Here is a 25,270-nt window from a genome sequence, read left to right on the forward strand (position 1 = left end):
AAGACTTCCCCTTAACAAACCCATGCTGTGTCCGCGCTATAACTGAAGTCTTGTCTAGATGATCCTGCAATGCTTCTTTAATCAGTGACTCCATTAATTTCCCTGGAACAGAAGTTAAACTAACAGGTTCTTTAATTACCTGTGTCTACTTTTGATCCTCCTTTGTGGTTTGGGGTCACATTTGCACATCTCCAGTCCATGGGTACCTCCCCGAAGTACAGGGAAGCTCTCATAATTATGGCTAAGGGTTTGCTTACTTCCTTTGCCCCACCTCCTTTAATATAACTGGATAGATTCCATCCGCCCCAGGTGCCTTTCTTATGTTTATCTTCAACAATTTCTTTTTCAGTTTACTGTCAGAGTTGAATACACCTTTGGCATTCCCCTCCCTGAATAACTCCTCATGCGTGAATGTAGATGCAAAATATTCATTTAGTTTGTTAGCTACCTGAGCAGGATCATCAACAGTTGAACCATCGATATCAAGTGGACCAATCTGATTCATCCCCTTTCTTCTAGAGTTTGTATAAGTAAAGAGCACTTTGCTGTTTTTCTTTGCATCCTTTGCCAAAGATTTCTCATAATCTGCCTTCGCCTGCCTAACCTCCTTTGTAACTTGGTTACAGACCAGCTTATGTCTATCATAGGCTTCTGTGTTACATGTTAATTTAAATGTATCCCATGCATTTTTCTTCTCTGTCACATGTATAATTAGTTCATCTGACATCCATTTAGGCCTAAATCTTGAACAATATTTCTTTGTTGTATGAAAAGCCTAGTAGCTTCCAAGATTAATTCTTTGAATGCTTCCCATTTTTAATTTGCTGTTGGTAACATCATCAGTTGGTCCCACCTTATAGAATTTAAATACTGTCTCAGACCACCGTAGTCACCTTTACAAAAGCAAAAACCCTTCCCTGTACCCTTGATGGTAGTTACCTCTTTGAGTAAATCCCACTTCAGCACACTGTGATCACTACCACCTAGTGGTTCCTTTATTTGCAGATTCTTGACGCATGAAGAATCACTACTGATAATTAGATCAAGAGTATTACTCCCTGTAGTTGCCTCCCGAACATGCTGCTGTAGAAAACAATCATCCAATAATTAATTAAAATTTTTAAAATATACTGTGTTTTTATACATTTTACTTTCAAAAAAAGGTTATTGTTCTCTTCCATTTTCCAGTTTATAAGACTTAAGTGGGCAAAATTTTAAGTATGCACATCTGAATATATTTCTGCTTATTATGTATATAAATATTATTAAAAATTTTTTTTAAATATATATATATATTTAGATACTATTAGTTTTTTCTGTGTCTGACGTTTATTTCAAAAATTATTTCAAATGTAGCATGCTTCACAGTGTGCAAAATTTAAAACTATGTCTCTTGCTTTGCACAGTGTAGTGGCCACCTGGAGAGTGTATTGACTTTCATATAATTATATTTACTCTGTGAAAACAATAAATCTTACAAAAACAACTAGGATAAGAATGTAGATGTTTATTGAATCAGTGGGAGAAACGAAACAAGTAGGCAGAAACTTGAAACAAACAGAGCTTTGGTGCTTGTCTGGTATCACCTACTCTTCAAGCAAAATGCCAAATGGTTGCAAAGACTATGGCAGGTAATCTGACAGATCCTCGCATGCAGTTTCTTTACAAAAACCATAAAAAAATCACTTATGACTTTGTGATAACTGAAAGGAAAATGGAAGAGAAATTGTTGAAACTGAACATAAAAATGGCACTTGGGGTGGATGTGATCTATCCAATCATATTAAGGGAGACAGCACTGGAGGTGAGCAAATCATTAGCCATAATTATGAGAGCATCCTTGGATTCAGGGGAGGTCCCCATGGACTGGAGTGTATCTCCAATTCATAAAGGAAGATCAAAAGGTGACATGAATAATTACAGATCTGTCGGCTTAACATCTGTTCCAGGAAGAATAATGGAGTCGCTTGTTAAAGAAGTAATGTAGGACCATCTGAACTGGAATGAAATTATACTGCAGTCACAGCATGGATTTGTTAAGTGGGGCATCTTGTTTAATTAATCTGATAAGTTACTCTGATGCAGTGACCAAGGAACTTGGATACAAAAAATAATTTTGACACCATATACTTTGAATTCAGGAAGGCTTTTGATTCTGTTGCACATAAAGGACTGCCGTATAAACTGGAGCAATGTGGCATTAAGGGCAAGTTACTGCTATCGATAAATGGATGGTTAAGTGGAAGAAGACAGTGGTTATCAATGGGCACCACTCTTTGTGGACTAATGTTATAGTGGAGTTCCCCAGGGTTCAGTGCAGGACCCATTGTTTTTCAATATTTATTAATGATACTGACGAAGGTATATCAGGCTAATATACCTAATTGTGCAGTTAGATATGAACTTCTCTGAGCGGTGCAGACATGCTGTGAGGACAGCTCATGGGGTTTTGTCAGTGATATATAGAAACTCTGCTAGAAGGGATGAAGAGGTGATTATCCCTTTGTGTACAAGGTCAGTTAGGCGCCTCCGTAGCCAATTGGGAAGGAGCAGCAGTGCGTAGCACACGCTTCTTGATTAGACTGGGGTTTGAGCCCGTCACCACCAAATACGGAGGATGCGGAAAGGTCAGGGAATGACCACCGCATATCCCAGAGCAATATGGCCTTAGTTGCTAATGCACCTAAAAACCAAATAACAAACAAACATACAAGGTGAGTTAGGCTGCATCTAGAGGTCTGGAGGCCACACTTTTGGAAGGATGTAGATCTGCTGGAAAGGGTTCAGAGAAGGGCAACCAGATTGGTGAAGAGAACAAGCGTGCTCTTACATAGAAAGCCTCCAGTTCTGCATATTGCAGTGGCGCCTCCGTAGCCAGGTGGGAAGGAGCAGCAGTGCGTAGCACACGCTTCTTGATTAGACCGGGGTTCGAGCCCGTCACCACCAAATATGGAGAATGCGGAAAGGTCATGGAATGACCACCGTATATCCCGGAGCAATATGGCCTTAGTTGCTAATGCTCCTAAAAAAAAAACCAAACCAAATAACTGCATATTGCAGCATCTGGAGACTAGGCACCTGTTGGGGTGATCTGATTGAGGTGTTTGTGGCCTTGAATGGATTGAATAAATTGAATGTGAATGGCATTCTTCCTCTTGCTGAGACTACATGCATGAGGGGATAAAAATTTAAGTTGAGGATGGATGGTTGCAGGATAGATGTGTGGAAGTTTGCATTCAGTGAGCAACTGGATGATTGTTGGAATAGATTTCCATCTATTGCTGTGGAAGTGGATGGGTAAATAAATTCCAAGGAAGACCTAGACAAATTCTGGGAGGGTAGGTGGTGTGTGTGTGTGTGCGCGTGTGCGTGCGTGCGCAAATGTGCATGCTGATACTATATATACGGTTGCTTTCTTGCATCATTTGATACTCCAGAAACTATTGCAGGAAAAGTTTGATTGTATTTAGGAAGATAGAAAAATTCATTGATTAATGGTTAATATGGGAATGCTATTTTCAAGGGTCACCTATCAGGTTGTCCAACACTACCACTGGGTTAATTGAAGACATCTTTTGTGAGTAGCTATTGACTCTTGGAAAACAAAGGCACTTTGCCATGAATATTAATTCTCAGGTGTACATAGGGTGTAAGAGATCCCAATTTTAAAAATCCCAGTAGTGTGCTGGTATTTATAGTTTGCGAAACTAAGATAATTTATCAATAATCACAGTTATTATATTTTTTTAAATTAATTTCTTTTAAAAATATTAAAATTAATATTTTTACATTAATTTCAGTTATTTTCAGTTGACTTCAGTGTTTGTAAATTTATAATATGAAATGGGAAATTTTCTTTGAAGTTTTGTTACTAAGTCTAATATACAGGCAACCCCCATATAACACGGTACTTTTACAACATGGTTTTGCTCTAACATGATTGATAAATTGGGCCAATCCTCGCATAACATGTTACTTATATAACAAGGTTTTGCTCTAACACAGTTAGAGAATTGAGACAAACCTCGCATAACACAGTATTTTTGAACTTTGGTGCGGGGAAAACCCTGCTATTATGTTGGATGTAATTTTTAAACATTCATTCTTTTTTGCGAATCCCTGCTTTTGGCTTGCTATTTGTTATGCAAAAAAAAAAAAAAAAAATTGGGAAAGCCCCGTGTTTGGTTCTGTGCTATTAAACTTGTGCTGGTTGAACCTGTGGAAAAAAATCTAGATTAAGTTTTATTTCTATTGGATAACGTGCCAGAATATCCAAAAGATTTAAGTAATCCAAACATTGAAGTAATATTCCTACCACCTAATACAACTTCTTTAATTTACCTTTAAAACTCATTACATCAGAAAATTGTTACAATGGATTTTGGAAAAATTGATTCCAAATCTATAGAAGTGATGGAAACATTTTTCAATTGTGGACTGTATCGGAATCATAGCTTTATCGCTCAAAATAAAATCAACTGTCAACATTAACTGAGTGTTGGAAAAGTGTATGGCCAGAGTCAGTTCATTCAGGAAATATGGTCGAACTGACAGAAAATGGAATCAATGCGAAAGTACAACTTGCTAAAGTTTTGATGATATGATTACTGAAGACATTCGAGAATTACTGGAAGAAAAAGAAGCTGGCAAAGCGGATTTGGTGGAAATGGCATCGGAGGTAAACCAAATCAATTCAGAGGATGATAGCGCAGATGAAAAAATTCTGAAGTTCCAAATTTTACACTAAAAAGCATATGGGAAGGTATAAGCTTAGCCAAGCAGTTAGAATCTTATTTTTTGGATGCAGATCCTTCGACTGATGAAAGGAGCACAAAGTTCAAAAGGGAGCTTCAAAAATGCTTAGCTCCGTACCATGAAATTTACAAAGATCTATCAAGCAAAAGCAAACAAACCCAGATTACTGATTTTTTAGAGAGAGCAGAAGATATACGAGATCTAGATGCTTCAGAAGATAGATCAGAAGTTGAAGATATTCTGCAACAGAGAAAACATTCTCATTTGATTATGCTTAGCAGTGATGAAGAGGAAGAAAATTAAATGAATGTGCATTTTCTGACATATATGTGTCACAGTTTGTAAGGTGTTTGTTCAGTTATTACTATTTTTAATAAAAATTAAGTTTCTGATAGTTATAAAAAAAAAAATGGTGTAGCTTTTGGAATGTAATCCCTTCTTTTGTACTGGTTCTTAGTCCCGTACTACACAAGATTTTATATGTTGTTTTGTTATTTGGTTTTTTTTAGGAGCATTAGCACCTAAGGCCATGTTGCTTCGGGATATGCGGTGGTCATGGGCTCGAACCCTGATCTAATCAAGAAGCGTGTGCTACGTACTGCTGCTCCTGCCCACCTGGCTACGGAGACGCCTCAAGATTTTATAGGAACCTAACTACCGTGTTATATGAGAATTACCTGTATATCAAAGAAATATTTTGTAATAGTACAAATTTCATAAACCACTGCAGTAAGTAGCTCATGCTTCTTTTCTTTTGCATGCAAGGTAATATGGATGCAATGATCTGTTTGATACCAATTTTTGGATGTATGTAATGTGACTACCAATAGAGATTTTTTCTTGAAATTTTTTTACGAGGCCAAATACTGTATGCATCCAGGAAAAGTGCTGGAGCAATATCATTTTCAAAAAACCAGTTCTGTGTTAGTAATGCAAACTTCTTTTTTTATCCAGTTTGGTATTTTCTATTTGGTGCTGGTTTTTGCAGTTTATAATGTGGCTGCCAATAGGTGAATTTCCTTGAAAATTTGTTAGTGGATACATACTGAAGAAATTAATATATATTTATTTTCTTTAAAAAAAAAACAATTCATTGTGAGCAACATGTACATTTTTGTTAATTTGCATGCAAAGAAATGTGTAGCCTGTTTTTTTTTAATGCAAAGAAACAAACTATACTTGTCTATTTTATTCCAAATGTAAACAAGTTGGGGCATGTAGCTGTCTAAGCAGAGAAAATTAGTTGTTACCACATCCTTAACTGTGCCCTACTTTATACATGGGAATATTTCAGCAAATGAGATTGCTCCTTTCAGAAGCAAATCTTAGCAAGGACAACTCCCAGTTGTCCTTGCTAAGATCAGGAATAAATTATAAAGAAGCAGACTGTAGGCATGGTACTATTTCATACTTGATCTTGCATTTGTCCTCTTTCAGTGATAACTAATTGTGAATTCCAGAATCAAAGAGGTAACTGTTCAGTCTAGCTTTAAGCCGTGATTAAATTATACAGCTTAAGATTTTAATATTTTGAATAAATTAAAGGACTTAACTTTTTATGTTTCTCCCACTCCTCAATGTTGTATCACATTTGTCTGCTAGACAATGAAATTCTCTCCAAAGCCACTCTTTCTGAAGCAGTTGATTATTATACTTGATGCAGTACTGTCCCAAGCAGTGACAAGATTACGATAGCATCCAAGACATTCCAATTTGGCTGCAAATTGTTCCCTTCTTCTATGTTGTGGATCAAGTACCTTATCAGGTGGGCTCCATATGCATTTTTGGGGTTATAAATAATGCCTTGATCCAGTGGTTGCGTAAAGAATGTGCTGTACAACGATCTAGAATCATCAAAATGTTCCTTTTATCTTAAGCCATTCTTTTGTCCACTTTTGTTAACCAAGGCTGAAAAATTTTGACCATAAGCCAAGCACTTCTATTGGTTTCATAATCACAGGGAAGCTGATTAACTTGTTTAAAACATCTTGGCTTGTAAAACTTACTAATCACAAGTGGGCATAGTTTTGTACTGCCATTTGCATTGCGGCACAACAGAACAGTGAGTCCTTGTTTACTTAATTTTCCACTATGACAAGACTCTTCTTGAACTGCTCATCGTGGACTAATGTTATTAGTGGAGTCCCTCAGGGTTCAGTATTGGGGCCTTTATTGTTTTCTGTATTTATAAATGATATTGATGATGGTATATCAGGCTTAATGTCCAAGTTTGCAGACGATACGAAGGTTGGCAGGGTTGTCAAGGACACTACTGACACTATGCTGCTGCAACAGGATTTGGAAAGGTTGAGCAGATGGGCTTCGAGGTGGCAAATGAAGTTTAACATTGACAAATGTAAAGTACTACATATGGGAAACAGCAACCCCAGAGCAACGTATCAACTCTGTGGTACTACACTGACAGTGGTAGAGAATGAAAGGGACCTGGGGGTGGTGGTGCAGGCAGATATGAAGTTCTCTGAGCAGTGCAGACGAGCTGCAAGAGTAGCTCATGGTGTATTGTCAATGATATATAGGAATTTTTCTAGCAGGGATAAGGAGGTGATTATTCCCTTGTATAAGGCAATGGTCAGGCCACACCTAGAGTACTGTATACAGGCCTGGAGGCCTCATTTCAGGAAGGATGTAGAGCTGCTGGAACGAGTACAGAGAAGGGCAACTAGATTGGTGAATGGGACAAAGGGGTTCTCTTACGAAGAAAGGCTTAAGTTTTGCAAATTACAGTGTCTGGAAACTAGGCACCAGCGGGGTGATCTGATAGAGGTGTACAAAGCCTTGAATGGTTTGAGCATGCTCAATGCTGATGGGATTCTTCCTCTAGCTCAGAAAAATCACCTGAGAGGGCATAAATTCAAATTGAGGAAAGACAGATGTAGGATAGATGTGCGGAAATTTGCCTTTAGCCAGCGGGTGGTTGGTGGGTGGAACAGACTTCCATCCCTTGTCGTGGAAGTTGATAGCCTAAATAAGTTTAAGGCTCAGCTGGACAGGTATTTCGAACGAACAGAGGGGTGAAGTGGAAGTGGTTATTTTTATTTATTTATGTTACTTTTTTTTTTTTTTTTTTTTTGGCTGATGCTGCATAAGCTTGCTTTCTTGCATCAAATGCCTCTACTAATGCTAATGCTAATGCTAATGCTAACAGCAAATGTTTTGGTTGGCAGCAAATTATAAAATAAACCTGCCTTATCAAGATTAAAAATATCCTTTGCCTCATTTTTTTTTTAAGAATGGACCATACGGAACACAACCAGTCTGTAGCCTTTTCTTTGTTGACTAATCCAGACTTGCCGCAAACATTTTGCGGCAAGTCTGGATTAGTCAGACTTGCCAAGTTATTCCTGTCTTTAAATCTTTGGAGCTAGCCACTGCTGCATTTGAAGTCACTAATTCCATGTTGCTGAGCTATATAATTTGCCTTTTCTTGCAAAATTGGACCTGATATTGGCATATTAGAGGCACGTATTTGTTGGTACCACTCAAAAAGTTTTGTTTCAAGCTCCTTGTGTTTTGCATCACAAATTCATTTCCTGTTTTTTTATTGCTGCTCCAGTGTCACTCACTTCAAGTTTTTTTCAGTTTTTCAGTATTGTAGATCCTATCAGCCTCCTGTGTAATTTCCAGACTTAATTCCATCCTGCTAGATGAGATTTAATGTAAACAAACTTTAACTTAATTTAAAGACACAAGTTCCAAAAAAGACATCAGCTCAGATAAAATGGCACAAAAAATAGATTATACTGTACTGTAGCAAAAGACTCTTTGAACTGGCATAAAAATTGCAACTACCATGGAGAGCAGGAGAACAAGGGAGTATATGTAAATAACTTAGAAAAACTGTTTTCATTCTTTTGTTAATCTAACAGCTCCTCCTTCACAAGGATGTTTTTCAGAGTGCATTTTATGTTGTAGCTACCATAAACTGGTTTTATTTATGCAAAAGTAAATTCTAACAAATCAGTGCCATTCTTCAGGAAGCAGGGAACCAGGCAACTAGAGGCAATAATAGGTGCAATAATTGGAGAACTGTGCCAAGATTTATATTAAACATATAAAGTAACGATATTTATTTCTCGAAGGGTGAAAACAACTTTGTAATACATATTAACCGAATTTTGTAATAAACGATTATATTTACATAGAAAAGCCTATCCTTTTGCAGGGAAATGTATGTGCTTCATATAAATGAGTACAGCCACTCCCCAACTTATGTAAGTTTCACTTTACATAAATTTTTTCTGGCCGGTGCAAACTTAAAGAAATCATGGAAACATATTTTGTATCCCGTAGGAAATAAATGGAGGACCTGACTAGGACGGCAAAAATACATAGACAGCATAACTCAATAAGCGAAGCGCCTTAAAAAATGTGCATACAACATTCATTGTGTTTATATTGTAATTCGTTTCTTTTAAATGAAAAGCTTGATATGCTCCATACGACACTCCCATCCCATCAGCAGTTGTCCAGTAGTTGGTGCATCTTGGTTGGCACTGATAATAAATTATTCAAATGAATGCTTACTTTACTACTGTAGTAGTAAAGGAAGTGTTCTTTTTAATCCCGTGTCAGTCATCGTCAGTGTTCTTTTTATTCCCATGTACTTATTAAAATGATGAAAGGAAAGCGGCCAAAGGAAAGTGCAAGTGGTGGCAGTGCAATTGCTGGGAAACAAAACAAAATTGATTTAGAAATGAAGATGAAAATGATTAAGAAGTATGAATGAGGACAAAGTTTGTCATCTATTGTAGAAGAATTAGGTCTTGCTGCTTTAATAGTGAATACTATTTTAAAGAACTGTGTGTGTGTATAAGAGAACATGCTAAAGGAACAGTGCATTTAAGATCAACAATAATTTTTCAATAATTTTTCCTGTGCGTGAGATAAAAAAAATTGAATAAATAATTCTATTTACATGTTTGTTGAACATTTCTTTTTGCTTCAATCAAATTCAGCATGCATAGTTACAAGTGCTGCACAAGCATGTAGGGAAATTCTGACTTACACAAAATTCGACTTGTGTAAAGTTCCGCAGAACGTAACCTTTACGTAAGTAGGGAAGTGGCTGTACTTTGTATAAACTGAGTTGGTATTAATGAGATTTTACTGTATTAGTTTAACTTCTGCTCTAGGGAAAATAATGGAGTCACTGGAAAAAGAAGTAATGCAGGATCATCTAGACAAGACTGCAATTATACTTCAGACACAGCATGGGTTTGTCAAGCAGAAATCTTGTTTGACCAATATGAATGGCCAAAAAGGATTGAGAAGGCTGCAGTTGCAGACAAGTTTGATCAATTTGATTGAATCCTATGATATAGTCACAAAGGAACTGGATGCAAAAAATAATTTTGTTGTCATGTACTTGGATTTCAGGAAAGCACATAAATGACTGCCGTAGAAATTGGAGCAGTGTTGGCATTAAGGGCAAGTTTCTGCTATAGATAGAGGGATGATTGAGTGGGAGAAGACAGAAACTGGCAATCAGTGAACATTGCTGTTTGTATAGCTAATGCTGTACTAATATAAAGTATAACTTGGTATAACTAATGTTATTAGTGGAGTCTCCCAAGGTTTGGAGTTGGACCCATTGTTGTTTTCTATGTTTATCAATGATATTAATAAAGGCATAGCAATCTTAATGTCCAAGTTTGCAGATTTTACAAGTGTTGCTAGGGTGGTTACAATATGCTGCTGCAACAGGATCTAGAAAAGTTAGGCAGATGGGCTGAGAAATGGCAATTGAAGTTTTAACATTAATAAATACAAAGTACTGCATGTGGGTACCAGTAATCCCCGCATAACTGACTGTTTGGTATTACACTCAGGAGAGTGGAAAATGAAAGAGACCAGGAGGTAATTGTGCAGTCAGATATAACATTCTCTGAGCAATGCAGACAGGCTACCAGGACAGTTTATGAGGTTTTGTCAATGATATACTGGAATTTTACTATCAGGGATAAGGCAATGGTCAGGCACATCAGTTCTGCATACAGGTCTGGAGGGCTCATTTTAGGAAAGATACGGAACTGCTAGAACAAGTAGAGAAAGGCAATGAGATTGGTGAGGGGAAGAAAGGGGTACTGTTACCAAGAAAGGCTTCAGTTCTGCAAATTGCGGTCTGGAGACTAGGTACCTGCAAGGTCATGTGATTGAGGTGTTTGAGGCTTTGAATGGTGAATTCTAAATGGGAAGCTTTCAGGAACTTCATTTTGGTGACTACTCGATTTTTCATACCAACTAAAAAATACTGTTCAACGTTTAGGCCTAAATGGATTTCAGATGAATTAATGAGGCTTGTGACAGAGAAAAAAATGCATATAAATTATTGGGCAACACAGAAGCCTATGGCAGATATAAGCTAGTTTGTAATCAAGTCACAAAGGAGGTTAGGCAGGAGAAGGCAGATTACGAGAAATCTTTGGCAAAGGATACAAAGAAAAACACCAAAGAGTTCTTTACTTATGTAAACTCTAGAAGGAAAGGGATAAATCAGATTGGTCCACTTAGCATAGATGGTTCGACTATTGATGATCCTGCTCAGGTAGCTGATAAACTGAATGAGTATTTTCCATCTACATTGACACATAAGAAGTTATTCAAGGAGAGGAATGCCAGAAGTTTATCAAACTCTAACAGAGAGCTAAGTTATTTTGTAATAACTTAGAGCAAAGTGGAGGAGAAATTGTTGAAGTTAAACATAAGGAAGGCACCTGGGGTGGATGGGATCTATCCAGTTATATTAAAGGAGGCAGCAAAGGAAGTAAGCAAACCCTTAGCCATAATTATGAGAGCTTCCTTGGACTCTAGGGGAGGTCCTCATGGACTGGAAGTGTGCAAATGTATCCCTAATTCACAAAGGGGATTCAAAGGGTGATACAAGTAACTATAGACCTGTTAGTTTAACTTGCATTCTGGGGAAAATAATGGAGTCACTGGTTAAAGAAGCACTGCAGGATCATCTAGACAAGACTGCAGTAATAGTTAAGACACAACATGGGTTTGTTAAAGGGAGGTCTTGTCTGACCAATCTGATTGGATATTATGATGTGGTCATAAAGGAACTGGATGCAAAAAATAATTTTGATATCACAAACTTAGATTTCAGGAAAGCTTTTGATACTGTTGCACATGGAAGATTGCTGTACAAATTGGAGGAGTATTAAGGGCAAGTTGCTACAATGTATAAAGGGATGGTTGAGTGGGAGACAACAGAGAGTGGTAATCACTGGACACTGCTCTTCGTGGACTTACGTTATTAGTGGAGTTCCTCAGAGTTAGGTGCTGGGCGCATTGTTGTTTAGCGTATTTATCAATGATATTGATGAAGGTATATCAGGCTTAATGTTCAAGTTTACAGATGATACAAAGGTTGGCAGGGTTATTTACAAAAATAACCCTGCCAAAAATAAACCTTGCTGCATAAGCTCATACAATTGCTTTCTTGCATCACATGCCACTACTACTACTACAACAGGATCTAGATAAGTTGGGAAATGGGCTGAGAAGTGACAACTGAAGTTTAACATTGACAAATGCAAAGTACTGTATATGGGTAGCAGTAACCCAAGAGAAACATGCCAACTGTGTGGTACTACACTCAGGGAAGTGGAGAATGAAAAAGACCTGGGGTAATTGTGCAGTCAGATGAAGTTTGCTCAGTGCAGACGAACTGCCAGAGCACGTCATGGAATTTTGCTAGCAGGGACAAGGAGGCGATTATCCTGTTGTACAAGGCAATGGTCAGGCCACACCTTGAGTACTGTGTACAGGTCTGGAGGCCTCATTTTCGGAAGGATGTAGAGTTGCTAGAACAAGTACAAAGCAGGGCAACAAGATTGGTGAGGGGAACAAAGGGGTGCACTTACCAAGAAAGGGGTGCTCTTGCATCATTTTCAAATTGCAGTGCTTGGAGACTAGGCACCTACGAGGTGATCCGATTGAGGTGTATAATGCCTTGAATGGGTTGAGCAAGTTCAATGCTGATGGGATTCTTCCTCTTGCTCAGATTATACACCTGAGGGGGGGGACATAGATTCAAATTGAGGAAAGACAGTTGTAGAATAGATGTGCAGAAATTTGCAGTTAGCCAGGAGTTAGTTGATTGCTGGAACAGACTTCCATCTGTTGTTGTAGAATTTGATAGCTTAAATAGATTTAAGGCTAAGCTAGGCAGGCATTTGGAGCAAATGGATGGTTGAAATGGGAGTTTTTTTTTCTCATGCTGCATAAGCTTGCTTTCTTGCATCGTATGCCTCAGTAATGCTAATGCTGATGGGATTCTTCCTCTTGCTCAGACCACACACAAGGGGACAAAAATTTCAATTGAGGAAGGACAGTTGCAGAATAGATGGGGAGAAGTTTCCTTTGGTCAGCTGGTTGGTTGATTGCTGGTTCAAACTTCCATCTGTTGTTGTGGAAGTTGATAGCTTAAACAAATTCAAGGGAGAACTAGTCAGACTACTGGAGGGAATGAATAGTGAAATGAGAGGTGTGTTTTTTTTTTTGCCTGATCTTTCTTGCATCATTTGCCAATGCCAATACCATCAAGATCTGGTGCATTTTTGGCATCAGGGCTGTTCAAAATTTTTCTGACATCCTTTTGATGGAATTACAAATGAAGAAATAAAACTTAATATGGAAATTGCAGAGGCATTTCTCTTTAGCATTCCAGATATTATTTATCCAAGTATTTTAGAGGAGTGGTTAGAAGTAGAGTAGAGTTTCATAAATCTGGCATCCTTGAGATGTAAAACATGCCATATTTTTGAAAATTATGCACATAGCCTAAGTATTCAGAATAATTAATATTATATTTTTTATTATTATTATATATGCATAATTAATAATATATTAATATTTGTAGGTATTCAGCATGCCTGAGCTTGTTGAATGCTTACCTTAACCTGAGTGCATAATGGCCTCAGTTGCCAATGCGCCATTAAACACCAAACCAAACTACCTTAACCTGAGCTTGCCAAGTTAACATAATTTAATGCAGTCACATGATCAGAGAAAATTTTAATTTTACCAATGTGAATTTTAGGGGAGGAAGCTTTTGATTGTACAACAAAATAAATATGTATTTTGCTAACTAAATAATTTAAAAATATTGTTGGAAATCATATCTGAATATTTTTATTAGATAATACAGTAGCTCTGTTTCCTGTAATCTCCACAGAGCAATAGCCACTAGCACTAGGCCAAAATATGAACTTGTGCTTCCAGATTGGCTAGTGGGCAATGTGCTTGTGTAAGAAATAAAGGTTGCGTGCTTGAATCCTGTTGCTGGTATGGGTGTTGCGATTGTCCAGTATTTTATTACAAAGGCTACATGGTACAATATGATTTTAATAATTGAATTCCTTAAGAACTAAATAAATAAGTATTATACTGTGAATTAGTATTATTTGTGAATTACAAAATGTGAGTTTAAATCTATGTATATTTACAAATACATAGTAACAATGAAGTACAGTTTAGGAAATATGTAAAACGGAAAGAAATTGTTTGGAAATTATTAATGGAACATAATATATAAATCCAGTACCTGCAGTGATTGTTTTTTAAGTTCAGACAGCCTATTTTCCCTCTTCTGATGATTTATTCAAAAAATGTTGGGTCATTGAATGCAAAATTTATGAGGTTCTACTCATAAATACTATAATCTTCAGGAGGAATAGCCAAGTTTTAGGCCAAATTGGGGATGCCAGAATTAATTATTTACTCTGCAAAAAGTTATATTTTATTTGATTTTATTATTATTATTTGGAACATAACAAAAACACCTGTGTATGTGTATAGATTTGGTCTTTAAAATTTTAGAAAAATGTAGTATGGACAATCTTTTAAGGGAAATAAAAAAAAAAAAAAAAAAAAAAAAAAAAGTGTGCATAAAAATGTCAGTGAGGATTGAAGGAAGCATTGGAAAATAACCAATTCTTTTTATAATTTTCACAGTCCATTTTTAATATAAGAATGTAAGTTACTGACAGAGTTACATGGGAGATATGAAAATTAGGTCATTATTATGTGCAAATGATATTTTTCTGTTAATAGTTGGTGGTTGACTGATTTCCCTAGTTCTTTGGAAAGAGTTAAGTACAACTGGATGATAATGGGAAGGTACTGTATTTGCTGGACTGTGAGATACACTTTTTTTTTTTGTTGGAAAATGTTATTTAAAATTCCTCTGCATATTATGGTCTGAATATATCTAAGTGCATGCAATGATTTTTTTTTTTTTTTTTTTTTTCAAGATTGGATTGTATATTGCAAAGATGGCCAACCCTGTGGCATGTGCAGCAATTTTTAGCTATAACACCTACCAGTGTGAAAAGGAGAATGTAAAAATATTTAGCTGGCAAAAAAACATTTGGTGGCATGGATCAGTAGTGGGAGGTATTCAGATCACATGTACAACAATAAGCAACATAATCAGTCTGAATTATTGGTGTTAGTAATCATTTGATTGAACTTACTATGACCTTCGAAAATCAGTAATCACTATTTTAAATCGATTAGTTACCAGTGGAGAGAGCAAAACATCTTTTTAGTTTGTGTTTTGTGCAGTATGGTACCTTTAATTGTTATAAATGTGTCGTCTTGATGAATTGGGTAAAAGGACAAATAGTTTTTAAGTTGTTGGCTTTAAATTGAAAATGTTAAATGATGCCGAAGAATAGACATTTTGGTCATTTTCTCACCAAGAAAATGATACCTTCACCTGTGAATTTGTATTTCAAATATATGCATCAAAATGTTTTAAAATATGGGTGTGTCTTATTGTCTGGCAAATACAGTATTTGTTACATTTTTTTTTTTTTTTTTTTTTTTTCCTCGAATTAGCTGGGTATGAGTAAATTTCCATTAAGAAGGAAAAGCACCTGCAAAATAAGAAAGCGAAACCACTGCCCTATGAAATAAGAGAGTGTAGAACTACTACTGTTTGTGTGGTTAACTACTATACAAGCAATAGTTAATTCTGGGGCACAGGTTTTAAGAACAAGTGAAGAAAATTTCAAAAGAAAACTTGTTTACATCAAGACTTGATTATTCAAGATTCTTGTAATCCCTTCTGTGAGAAAAGTAATGGATGAGATTTACCAAGATCATTAGTGCAAGAGTTAGAGGAAAATTAAGCTACTAATAAGTCAACTGGCTTTCCTTTAGATAAAAATGGAATAGAACTGTAGTGACATAATAGAGGTGAAAGTGCAGATAAAGAGAGAATTTGTAGCCAATAGCTTTGATAAAAGACCAGAAGGCTTGACTGCCATTTCAAAAAGAGTCAGATTTTTTGCTCTTTTCAAAATCAAGTTTGGATTTTTAACAGCTTGTTTATAACTGTTGCTAGCTTTAGTTTAGGCAAAAAATGATTTTGATACAAAATGTATGAGATATGGTATATTTATTCTTATCCTGAAAAGGATAAAATTTATTCTTATGATTTACTCTGAAAAGCATATGAATAAATCATTTTCATATAGCTCATGTCAAAATATCACATTTTTTGGGAACCACAATTAAAATAAGGGATGAGAGTTTACGGTGGAATAGAAATCCCAACAAGAATAATTTCTTCAGCTCCACCAGAGCAAGTATTCCAAAGGAAAGAGGAATTCTAAATCATGCAAATCATCCCATTTGGCACTGCTGTAATACCAAACTGTGTGAGATGGCGAATGTCTGAGAATGACAGAGGTAATAATGAAGAAGAGACCATCAAGTTGTGGTATAAAGTACTTTGAGGACAGCAAACATTAATTGTGTATTAGGGTTGTTGCTGATTATTATTATTATTAGCTATATGGTGCAAGGAAGCCTGAGGCTTATGCTACACGAGCCAAAAAAAAAAATTCTGAATTACCCCGAGAGAGAGAGAGAGAGAGAGAGAGAGAGAGAGAGAGAGAGAGAGAGAGAGAGAGAGAGAGAGAGAGAAAAGCAGAAAGGAATCACCAAGAAAGAAAGAGAAGAATGATGATATCCAGCTCAGGACCCTGGGTGTGCCAAGCCCATACTCACCAGATGTGAGCCCCTGGGGTTGTTAAGGTGTTAACTTGTGTAGTTAAGCCTGTCTACTATTTTGGTAGATAAATTAAGTTCTGAAAAGTTGGGTAATAGGAAAAAATCCAGGTCCCTACACATAAAGTCAGCTTTATTTTCTGTTTTAATCAATTTATGGCAGAAGAAAGCTATTGTAATCTAGTAGGCCATCTGTTATTGTGCGTCCCCAACCCTCCTTTCTCTCTCTCTCTCTCTCTCTCTCTCTCTCTCTCTCTCTCTCTCTCTCTCTCTCTCTCTCTCTCTCTCTCTCTCTCTCTCACAATTTTATTAAAATAATTATATAAATCAGAAAAATATACGTGAAAAAGTTTTGAAATTGTCAACTTTTTAATGCATGATATATATTTTAATTTAATTTAGAATAATTAACCAATTTGTTATCACTAAAATATGTTATCTATTTTAGTGCACTAGCATCATTTATACACAGCCAATTATAGATTAGCAAATTTGCAATAACGGCATCGTTTAAATTACATCTCATATTGTGAATACCTTCACGACGAGTTGCCACTGCACTACTTCGAATAAGTAACGCTTCACCTGAAGGAGAAGACTGTTGTTACTTATTCTCGGTGGATACCACCACCCATACGGCACTGTTTCAGGGCTATTTGGCCCTTCTTCGGTTTTGGGTAGGTACCCAAGTGATGTAATGATAACAAAACCTTCACGATACCTTCATGACGAGTTGATATGACATTGCATTACTTCAAATAAGTAACACTTCACCCGAAGGAGAAGACTGTTGTTACTTATTCTCAGTGGATACCACCACCCAGACGGCACCATTTCAGGGCTATTTTGTATTTGTGTTGGATAATAACTCGACTATCCAGTTGTCCGTATTAGACTTAGAAAAGCAAAAAGTTAGAGGGGAAAGTAATAGTAGGAGTGGAAGAGGAAAAGAAACTGTGTAGAAGAATGAAAAGGACAGTAACTCCTTCAACTCACACCACTCAAAAACTCAAACTCCTCAAATAGGCAACACTTCCCCAGTGGGGAAGACTGTTGTTGTTACCTATTCTTGGAAACTCCAGACATCATCAGGCTCCCCCTGGTGCCGTTTCAGGGCTATTTGGCCCTTCTTCGGTGGGTGGGTAGGTACCCAAGTGATGTAATGATGACAAAACAGTTGTGAAGTATATCTCCACAATATGAGAGATGCCTGATGGTGTATGATATAAGTTAGGACTAATGCATTAAGGGCTTATGCCTCAAGTTGCAAAAGAGTTAGACTATGTATATTTTAGTGCACTAGCATAATTTATACACAGCCAATTATAGATTAGCAAATTTGCAATAGCGGCATCTTTTAACTTACATCTCATATTGTGAATACCTTCACGACAAGTTGCCATGACATTGCACTACTTCAAATAAGTAACGCTTCACCAGAAGGAGAAGACTGTTGTTACTTATTCTCAGTGGATACTACCACCCAGACGGCACCATTTCAGATGATGACAAAAAAGTGCACTAAAATATACATAGTCTAACTCTTTTGCAGCTTGAGGCATAAGCCCTTAATGCATTAGAGTCCTAACTTATATTATACACCATCAAGCATCTCTCATATTGTGGAGATATACTTCACAATTGTTTTGTCATCATTACATCACTTGGGTACCTACCCACCCACCGAAGAGGGGCCAAATAGCCTTGAAACGGTGCCGTCTGGGTGGTGGTATCCACTGAGAATAAGTAACAACAGTCTTCTCCTTTGGGTGAAGTGTTACTTATTCGAAGTAGTGCAATGTCATGGCAACTCGTCATGAAGGTATTCACAATATGAGATGTAACTTAAATGATGCTGCTATTGCAAATTTACTAATCTATAATTGGCTGTGTATAAATGATACTAGTGCACTAAAATATACATAGTCTAACTCTTTTGCAGCTTGAGGCATAAGCCCTTAATGCATTAGAGTCCAATTTGTTATCTAGTTTGTGATTGGAAGTTTTATTTGTTTAACAAGAAGTGTTGGCTATTAGTTCTGTATTTAGAGTTTCCAACTAATATTGTTTATATTTTTTAATAGACTTTGACAGCAGCTTTCAGGCATCATGATACTAACCAAGAAGGCTGGATACGAATATCCTATGAAGACTTTCTAATTTTAGTTTTTAGCCAAAAGATGTGAGCAGTGGCCGTTACTTGTTCATCTCACTTGTTGCCTTCAGACGTAAATGATATTTTTGCTAGCAGCTGAATTCAGAAACAGTTGTAAATCTGAACTTCATTTTCCTTACCATTTAAAATCTTATATTATGCTAGAATTTTTAGTAAACTGCAACCTTCTTGTAGAATGAAAATTCAGACATCTGGCACTATCTCAGACATAATTAGTGGTTAAGTAATATTTTGGTAGGTAAAATATTATCAGTATTTTGTAGCTCTTAAGAAATTTCCACATTTAACTATAAAGGCAGATTGAGATTTTTCAGATTGCTGCTGTACTGCTGTACAACCAGTATTAATATCTTCAAGAACAGCAGTTCTTATAAGTAACCAAATCTTATCCTCCATGTTATTCAATTAAAAAATATAAACTAAGTGACAAATTATTAGCAGTTAATTTTTTATCTGCAGAAATTATCACTCACACATCTGATTTTATAGACTTGTAATATTATATGTTTGTGCAATCAAGTATACTGGATCTAGAAATTAATGATGAAACTGGATTAATGATAAATAAATATATATAAAGATATATATTATTATTTCATTAAAAAATAATAACCACATGTTATTTTTTTTTTGATTTTTACAATATTTTTTCAATTTTTTAATTTATTTTTTTAATTTTATTATTATTATTATTATTTTTTTTTTGGCAGTAATTTCATCCTAATGTTGGGCAGCCAGATCAGAGAAAGAACAAATTAATATTTAAAAGATTTTGGTCTAAATATTTCATTTTTACAATTTTTTTTAAAAATTCCATGAAAAAATTCACTCCACAGAGCTGGTAGTGAAAACCTCACTATGTTTGGCCCTTACACATTTGGTAAAGTAACTAATGAAAAGATTGGGTATTTGCTGTTGTTATGAACACGAGTGATTGAAATTTGCTGAGCTATATAGATTATATTACTATATACAGCTGATGTAAGATGGAAATGTATCACAAGTTATGAATCATATTTTGAATAATCTGTACATGGATAATCTTAAATCTACCTTATCTCTTATTTTTGTCATTGTGCTAAATTTTTTATTTTTATTTTTCAAACCAGTGAATTTATAAATAAATTACAATTTTTGAACATTATGGAAAAAAAGTTTTTGGAACATTCCAATTGTATTTCATAATGTATATAATTTATTAAATTACTAGCTGGATGATGCTGTATAAGATTTCAAAAATTTTAGACTGTTATACTTTTATTACATGAAATTTAAGAAAGCAGTAGTATACTTTAGTGATATTATCAGCAGCATAGGTGTAAATTTAGGCACCCCCCCCACACAAATATTTTATTTGGATCTGTTTGCTGAGTCAAACTCAGATTTTGAGCTCGTTTCCCACCCCCCTATTTTTCTTGGGTGCATTGTATTAGTAACTACACTACTGGATATTATATTATATTTCATATTAATGAAATATATAATAATGATTTACAAGCAGTGGGCGATTTTTTTTTTTTTATAAGTAGTCTAATGGGGCATTAAACTGGCCAATGATTTATATTATTTTTGAAAATACTTTGACTAATTGACATTAAAACTTAATTTTACCATTAATTAAAATATTGTATTACACTGTTAATTGAACCAAACATTATTCCCAATATAATTTAGAAAAGAACAAATAGACCTCTAAAAATATAAAGGAGCCCTTCCAGAATTTTATGTGAAGGGTATAATTGTATTGTTTATGGTAGCAACTTACACAGGGATACTGTAATGAGTTCTTGTTATGGTTCTGTATGGTTTTATTTTTAGGGGAAGGGAAAAGATCAGATGTAGTTTTGTTTAGAAGTACCTTTCTTCATTCTTTATTCTATGCTAGCTGGGTATATTACTTTGAGAGTTACATGTTTCTCTTGTTGTTAAAAAAGTTAAGCCCAATCATTTAAAGGACAAATCATTATAAATATAAATTCTTTCGATTATACAGGGTGTCTGAAAAATAATGGTGGATTTTGGTGTTGGTTTGTGGTAATAAACTTTACGCAATATGCTGTGAAATGTTTTTATTACAGTTAATAGATAACATAGATTCTTAAAATCATTACAATGTTACTGTGTGTGCGCCATTAACAGCACGATACACATCTAAACAACAATCACCCTCGGTCCACACTCAAGCAAGAACATTTGGAGTAATGCTTGTAATTGCTGCAGTGATTCTTTCCTTCAGATGGACAAGATTCTGAATATTTTCACTGTAAACCAGTGTTTTCACATGACCCCCAAAGGAAGAAATCCAATGGGGTAAGTTTCAGGCTTCGTGGGGGCCAAGGAATGGGTCCATTTTGTCCAATCCACCATCCTGGAAAAACAACATTTAACAAATTGTGCACAATTGTTGAAAAGTGTGGTGGTGCTCAATCCTGTTGAAAGGTGATGAGATCAGATTCATTCATGTGCTCGATTTGGGGAAAGAAAAAAGCTCCAGCATGTCTAGATACATGCTGCCGTTGACAGTACATTCTGTAAAGAAAAAGGGTCCAAAAATCCTATCATGCATTAAACCGTATCAAATGTTGACCTTCAGAGACTCTCTAATGTGCTCACGTATCATGGTAGGATTTTCAGTTGCCCATATCTGGCAGTTGTGGCAATTTACACACCCGCTGATATGGAATGTAGTCTCATCTGAGAATACAAAGCGATTTAAAAAGTTTGGCTCATCGTTGCATCTCTGCAGCATGATGACAGCGAATTCCACTCTTCTTGGCTTGTCATTGGGGTGGATTGCATGCAGGAGTTGAATTTTGTAAGGAAAAAGCTTTAGCCATTTCCGCACAATGTTGTGCACAGTCGATTTCGGGAGACACAACTGTCGACTTCGGCGGCAAATGGACTTCTGCGGACTTTGAACGCAGGACTGCCATATTGCTTCCACATTATCATCCGATGTCCGTGATCTTCCTAGTCGCTTACGTTTCTCAACACTGCCTGTCTCCTTAAACTGTTAAACCATCGATGGATATTGTTCTCATGTGGTGAATCCTTGTGATATTCTCGTCTGAAATGCCGTTGAATCTCAATTACGGATTGGTATTCCACCAACCACAAAACACACCCAGGTTTCTCTTGCACGGTAGTCATTGCCAGACTAACTGGCATGCCGACTGTCCCACTGAACAGCTATTATAGAGGGTGCATGGCTGCTGACTGTCTGCATGTGCAATGTAGCACCAGCCACAAACTTGTTGCCCTGTTGACTTCATTTGAACACCTTTCCAGCCATGGTGCTTGCTGTGTGTTTTATAACATTAGTACAAAACTCCACCATTATTTTTCGGACACCCTGGAGATTGGAAATTTACATTTATAAGCTTGTGTGTGAGAGTAAAAAATGCAATGAAAAACAAATGGTTATGATGAGAAACATGGTATCTACCCTTGCTTCCCATCAAAAGGTCAAAACAGCATTAGCTATTTGATAATTTTAATGAAATTGCTTGTTCTGAAATTGTGAACTTGGAGGTTTTCATCAGATATGAACATAACTAAATCAGTTTTCAGTTGTAATTGCGATTTTTTTTTTTTTTTTTCTTTTTTGTGGTGGAACGACAGAAATATGCAGACCATTTATAAATAAAACCCCTACAATCTGTTCCATAAATAAATACTGATGTTTAATTGTTCTCTGTAAGGCTATTCATTTCTGCAAAAGGACAAAATAAAACTAATACAACTTATACTTACTAAAAAAAATTACCTTAAAAGCAGTCCCATATTAAACAAATATATGGCTATATTAACTTAGATTATAAATTTATAATCTCAGTATGCCACTGCCATAGTGAGATTAAAGTGTTAATAAAATGGTATATGGTCTTTTTTATTAATATTAACTATTAATATAAATGTATAAATAGTTAACAAATCATGTCTTTGGTTTCTGTTATTTTGGCACTCCATCTTCTTGGTTATTATTTTATATAAGATATATTATGCACATATTGCTGTAAATTATCTCATAACCAACTACAGAGTTAATTGCAATCTAATCTGTGTACATGCTGAATGTAAATAAAGTATGCATAATGCTCAGAATCACTTTTTTACTGAATATATCTTTGCATTCATTTACAACAAACAGTATTAATGGAAAATAACTGTATAATTTGTGATATGCATAGCAGGCATAAAAAATTTTGAATAATTAAATATAATTAAATGCTATACCTTCCAGGTACCCCTTTCAGGATTTGAACATACTGATAGGTTAGGTTATGTGTGAATTGTCTTGAACTTGCTGCCATCCTTTGTTTCCAGCTAATAGCAGACATAATATTAATAGAAGGTAGCACAAAAAAAGCTCTGATATCTAATTTTGGTTTACAAAAGCTGAAATTCAATTCAAATGCAATTGAGCAGCAACCTGGAAAGCAAGGCAATGGGAATTTCCAGGACTGCTGGAAGTCATAGTGGAACAAGTAAATACATGGGCTGTGTTAGGGTAACTAAGAGTAGAAACAGGTGCATGCATACTTGCATGTACACTAATGCTAGGAGTATAGTTAATAAATTCGACGAGCTTGAAGTGCTAGTCAAGACATCAAAGGCAGATATTGTTGGGATTTTCCCCCGGGGGCTCACATCTGGTGAGTATGGGCTTGGCAAACCCAGGGTCCTGAGCTGGATATCATCATTCTTCTCTTTCTTGGTGATTCCTTTGTACTTCTCTCTCCCTTTCTCTCTCTCTCCTCTTTCTTTCTCAGGGGGTAACTCGGGAATTTTTTTTTTTTTTTTTTTTTTTGGCTGGTGCAGCATAAGCCTCAGGCTTCCTTGTACCATATGGCTAATAATAATAATAATAATATCAGAGACATGGTTTCACACAGACATAAACAGTGCAGAACTGGAATTTGGGGAGTACAATGTGTACAGAAAGGATAGACAGGACAGGAATGGAGGAGGGTTTATGCTGTTAGTTAAGAAACAAAATCTAAGGAAGTGCATCCAGTTGATGTGGGTGGACAATGCAGTGTTGAGTCTTTTTGGAGTGACATAAGCACTGGGAAAGGAAAAATGAGAGTAGGTGTGTGTGATATAGGAGTAATGAATCTGAGGAGTATAATGAGCGGTTGTGCAGAGAAATAGAGTGGGCCAGTAAATTAGAGTGTCTTATAATGGGGGATTTTAATTTCCTGGATATTGACTGGAATTTGTGGTTTGGTCACTCACACGCTAGCAAGGCTTTTGTGGATTTATTGGATGATTATTTTCTACAGCAGCATGTTCGGGAGGCAACTAGAGGGAGTAATACTCTTGATCTGATTATCAGTAGTGATTCTTCATGCATCAAGAATCTGCAGATAAAGGAACCACTAGGTGGCAGTGATCATAGTGTGCTGAAGTGGGATTTACTCAAAGAGGTAACTACCATCAAGGGTAAAGGGAAGGGTTTTTGCTTTCGTAAAGGTGACTACGGTGGTCTGAGACAGTATTTAAATTCTATACGGTGGAACCAGCTGATGATATTACCAACAGCAAATTAACAATGGGAAGCATTCAAAGAATTAATCTTAGAAGCTACTAGGATTTTCATACCAACAAAGAAATATTGTTCAAGATTTAGGCCTAAATGGATGTCAGATGAACTAATTAGACATGTGACAGAGAAGGAAAATTCTTAGGATACATATAAATTAACATGTGACACAGGCCTATTATAGACATAAGCTGGTCTGTAACCAAGTTACAAAGGAGGTTAGGCAGGCGAAGGCAGATTATGAGAAATCTTTGGCAAAGGATGCAAAGAAAAACAACAAAGAGCTCTTTACTTATGTAAACTCTAGAAGGAAGGGGATGAATCAGATTGGTCCACTTGGTATCGATGGTTCAACTGTTGATGATTCTGCTCAGGTAGCTAACAAGATAAATGAATATTTTGCATCGACATTCACGCATGAGGAGTTATTCAGAGAGGGGAATGCCAGAGGTGTATTCAATTCTGGCAGTAAGCTAGATAATCTTGTAATAACTGAAAGTAAAGTGGAGCAGAAATTGTTGAAGATAAACATAAGAAAGACACCTGGGGTGGATGGAATCTATTCAGTTATATTAAAGGAGGCTGCAAAGGAAGTAAGCAAACCCTTAGCCATAATTATGAGAGCTTCCCTGGACTCAGGAGAGGTACCCATGGACTGGAGATCTGCTAATGTTACCCAAATCCAAAAGGAGGCTCAAAAGGAGACACAGGTAATTACAGACCTGTTAGTTTAACTTCTGTCCCAGGGA

General features: G+C 36.1%; 1 protein-coding gene across 2 annotated transcripts in view; it reads left to right on the forward strand.

Moving 5' to 3' along the window:
• The window catches only part of LOC150080916 (programmed cell death protein 6-like), an 80,733-nt gene extending 61,465 nt beyond the window's left edge, over nt 1-19,268 (forward strand). Inside the window, exons 6-7 of one of the 2 annotated variants that reach the window (XM_090381233.1) lie at nt 3,524-3,577; nt 18,885-18,904. In XM_090381233.1, the coding sequence (XP_090237359.1) occupies nt 3,524-3,562 (39 nt within the window). In that variant the 3' untranslated portion in view covers nt 3,563-3,577; nt 18,885-18,904. Of the gene's footprint in view, nt 1-3,523; nt 3,578-18,884 lie in introns of both variants that reach the window. The other variant, XM_090381232.1, reaches the window with a different exon arrangement.
• The last annotated feature ends 6,002 nt before the right edge of the window (nt 19,269-25,270 follow it).

The sequence above is a fragment of the Mastigoproctus giganteus genome, chromosome 9, assembly GCF_048544385.1.
Source record: "Mastigoproctus giganteus isolate SK-2022 chromosome 9, ASM4854438v1, whole genome shotgun sequence".
Classification (NCBI taxonomy): Eukaryota; Metazoa; Arthropoda; class Arachnida; order Uropygi; family Thelyphonidae; genus Mastigoproctus; species Mastigoproctus giganteus.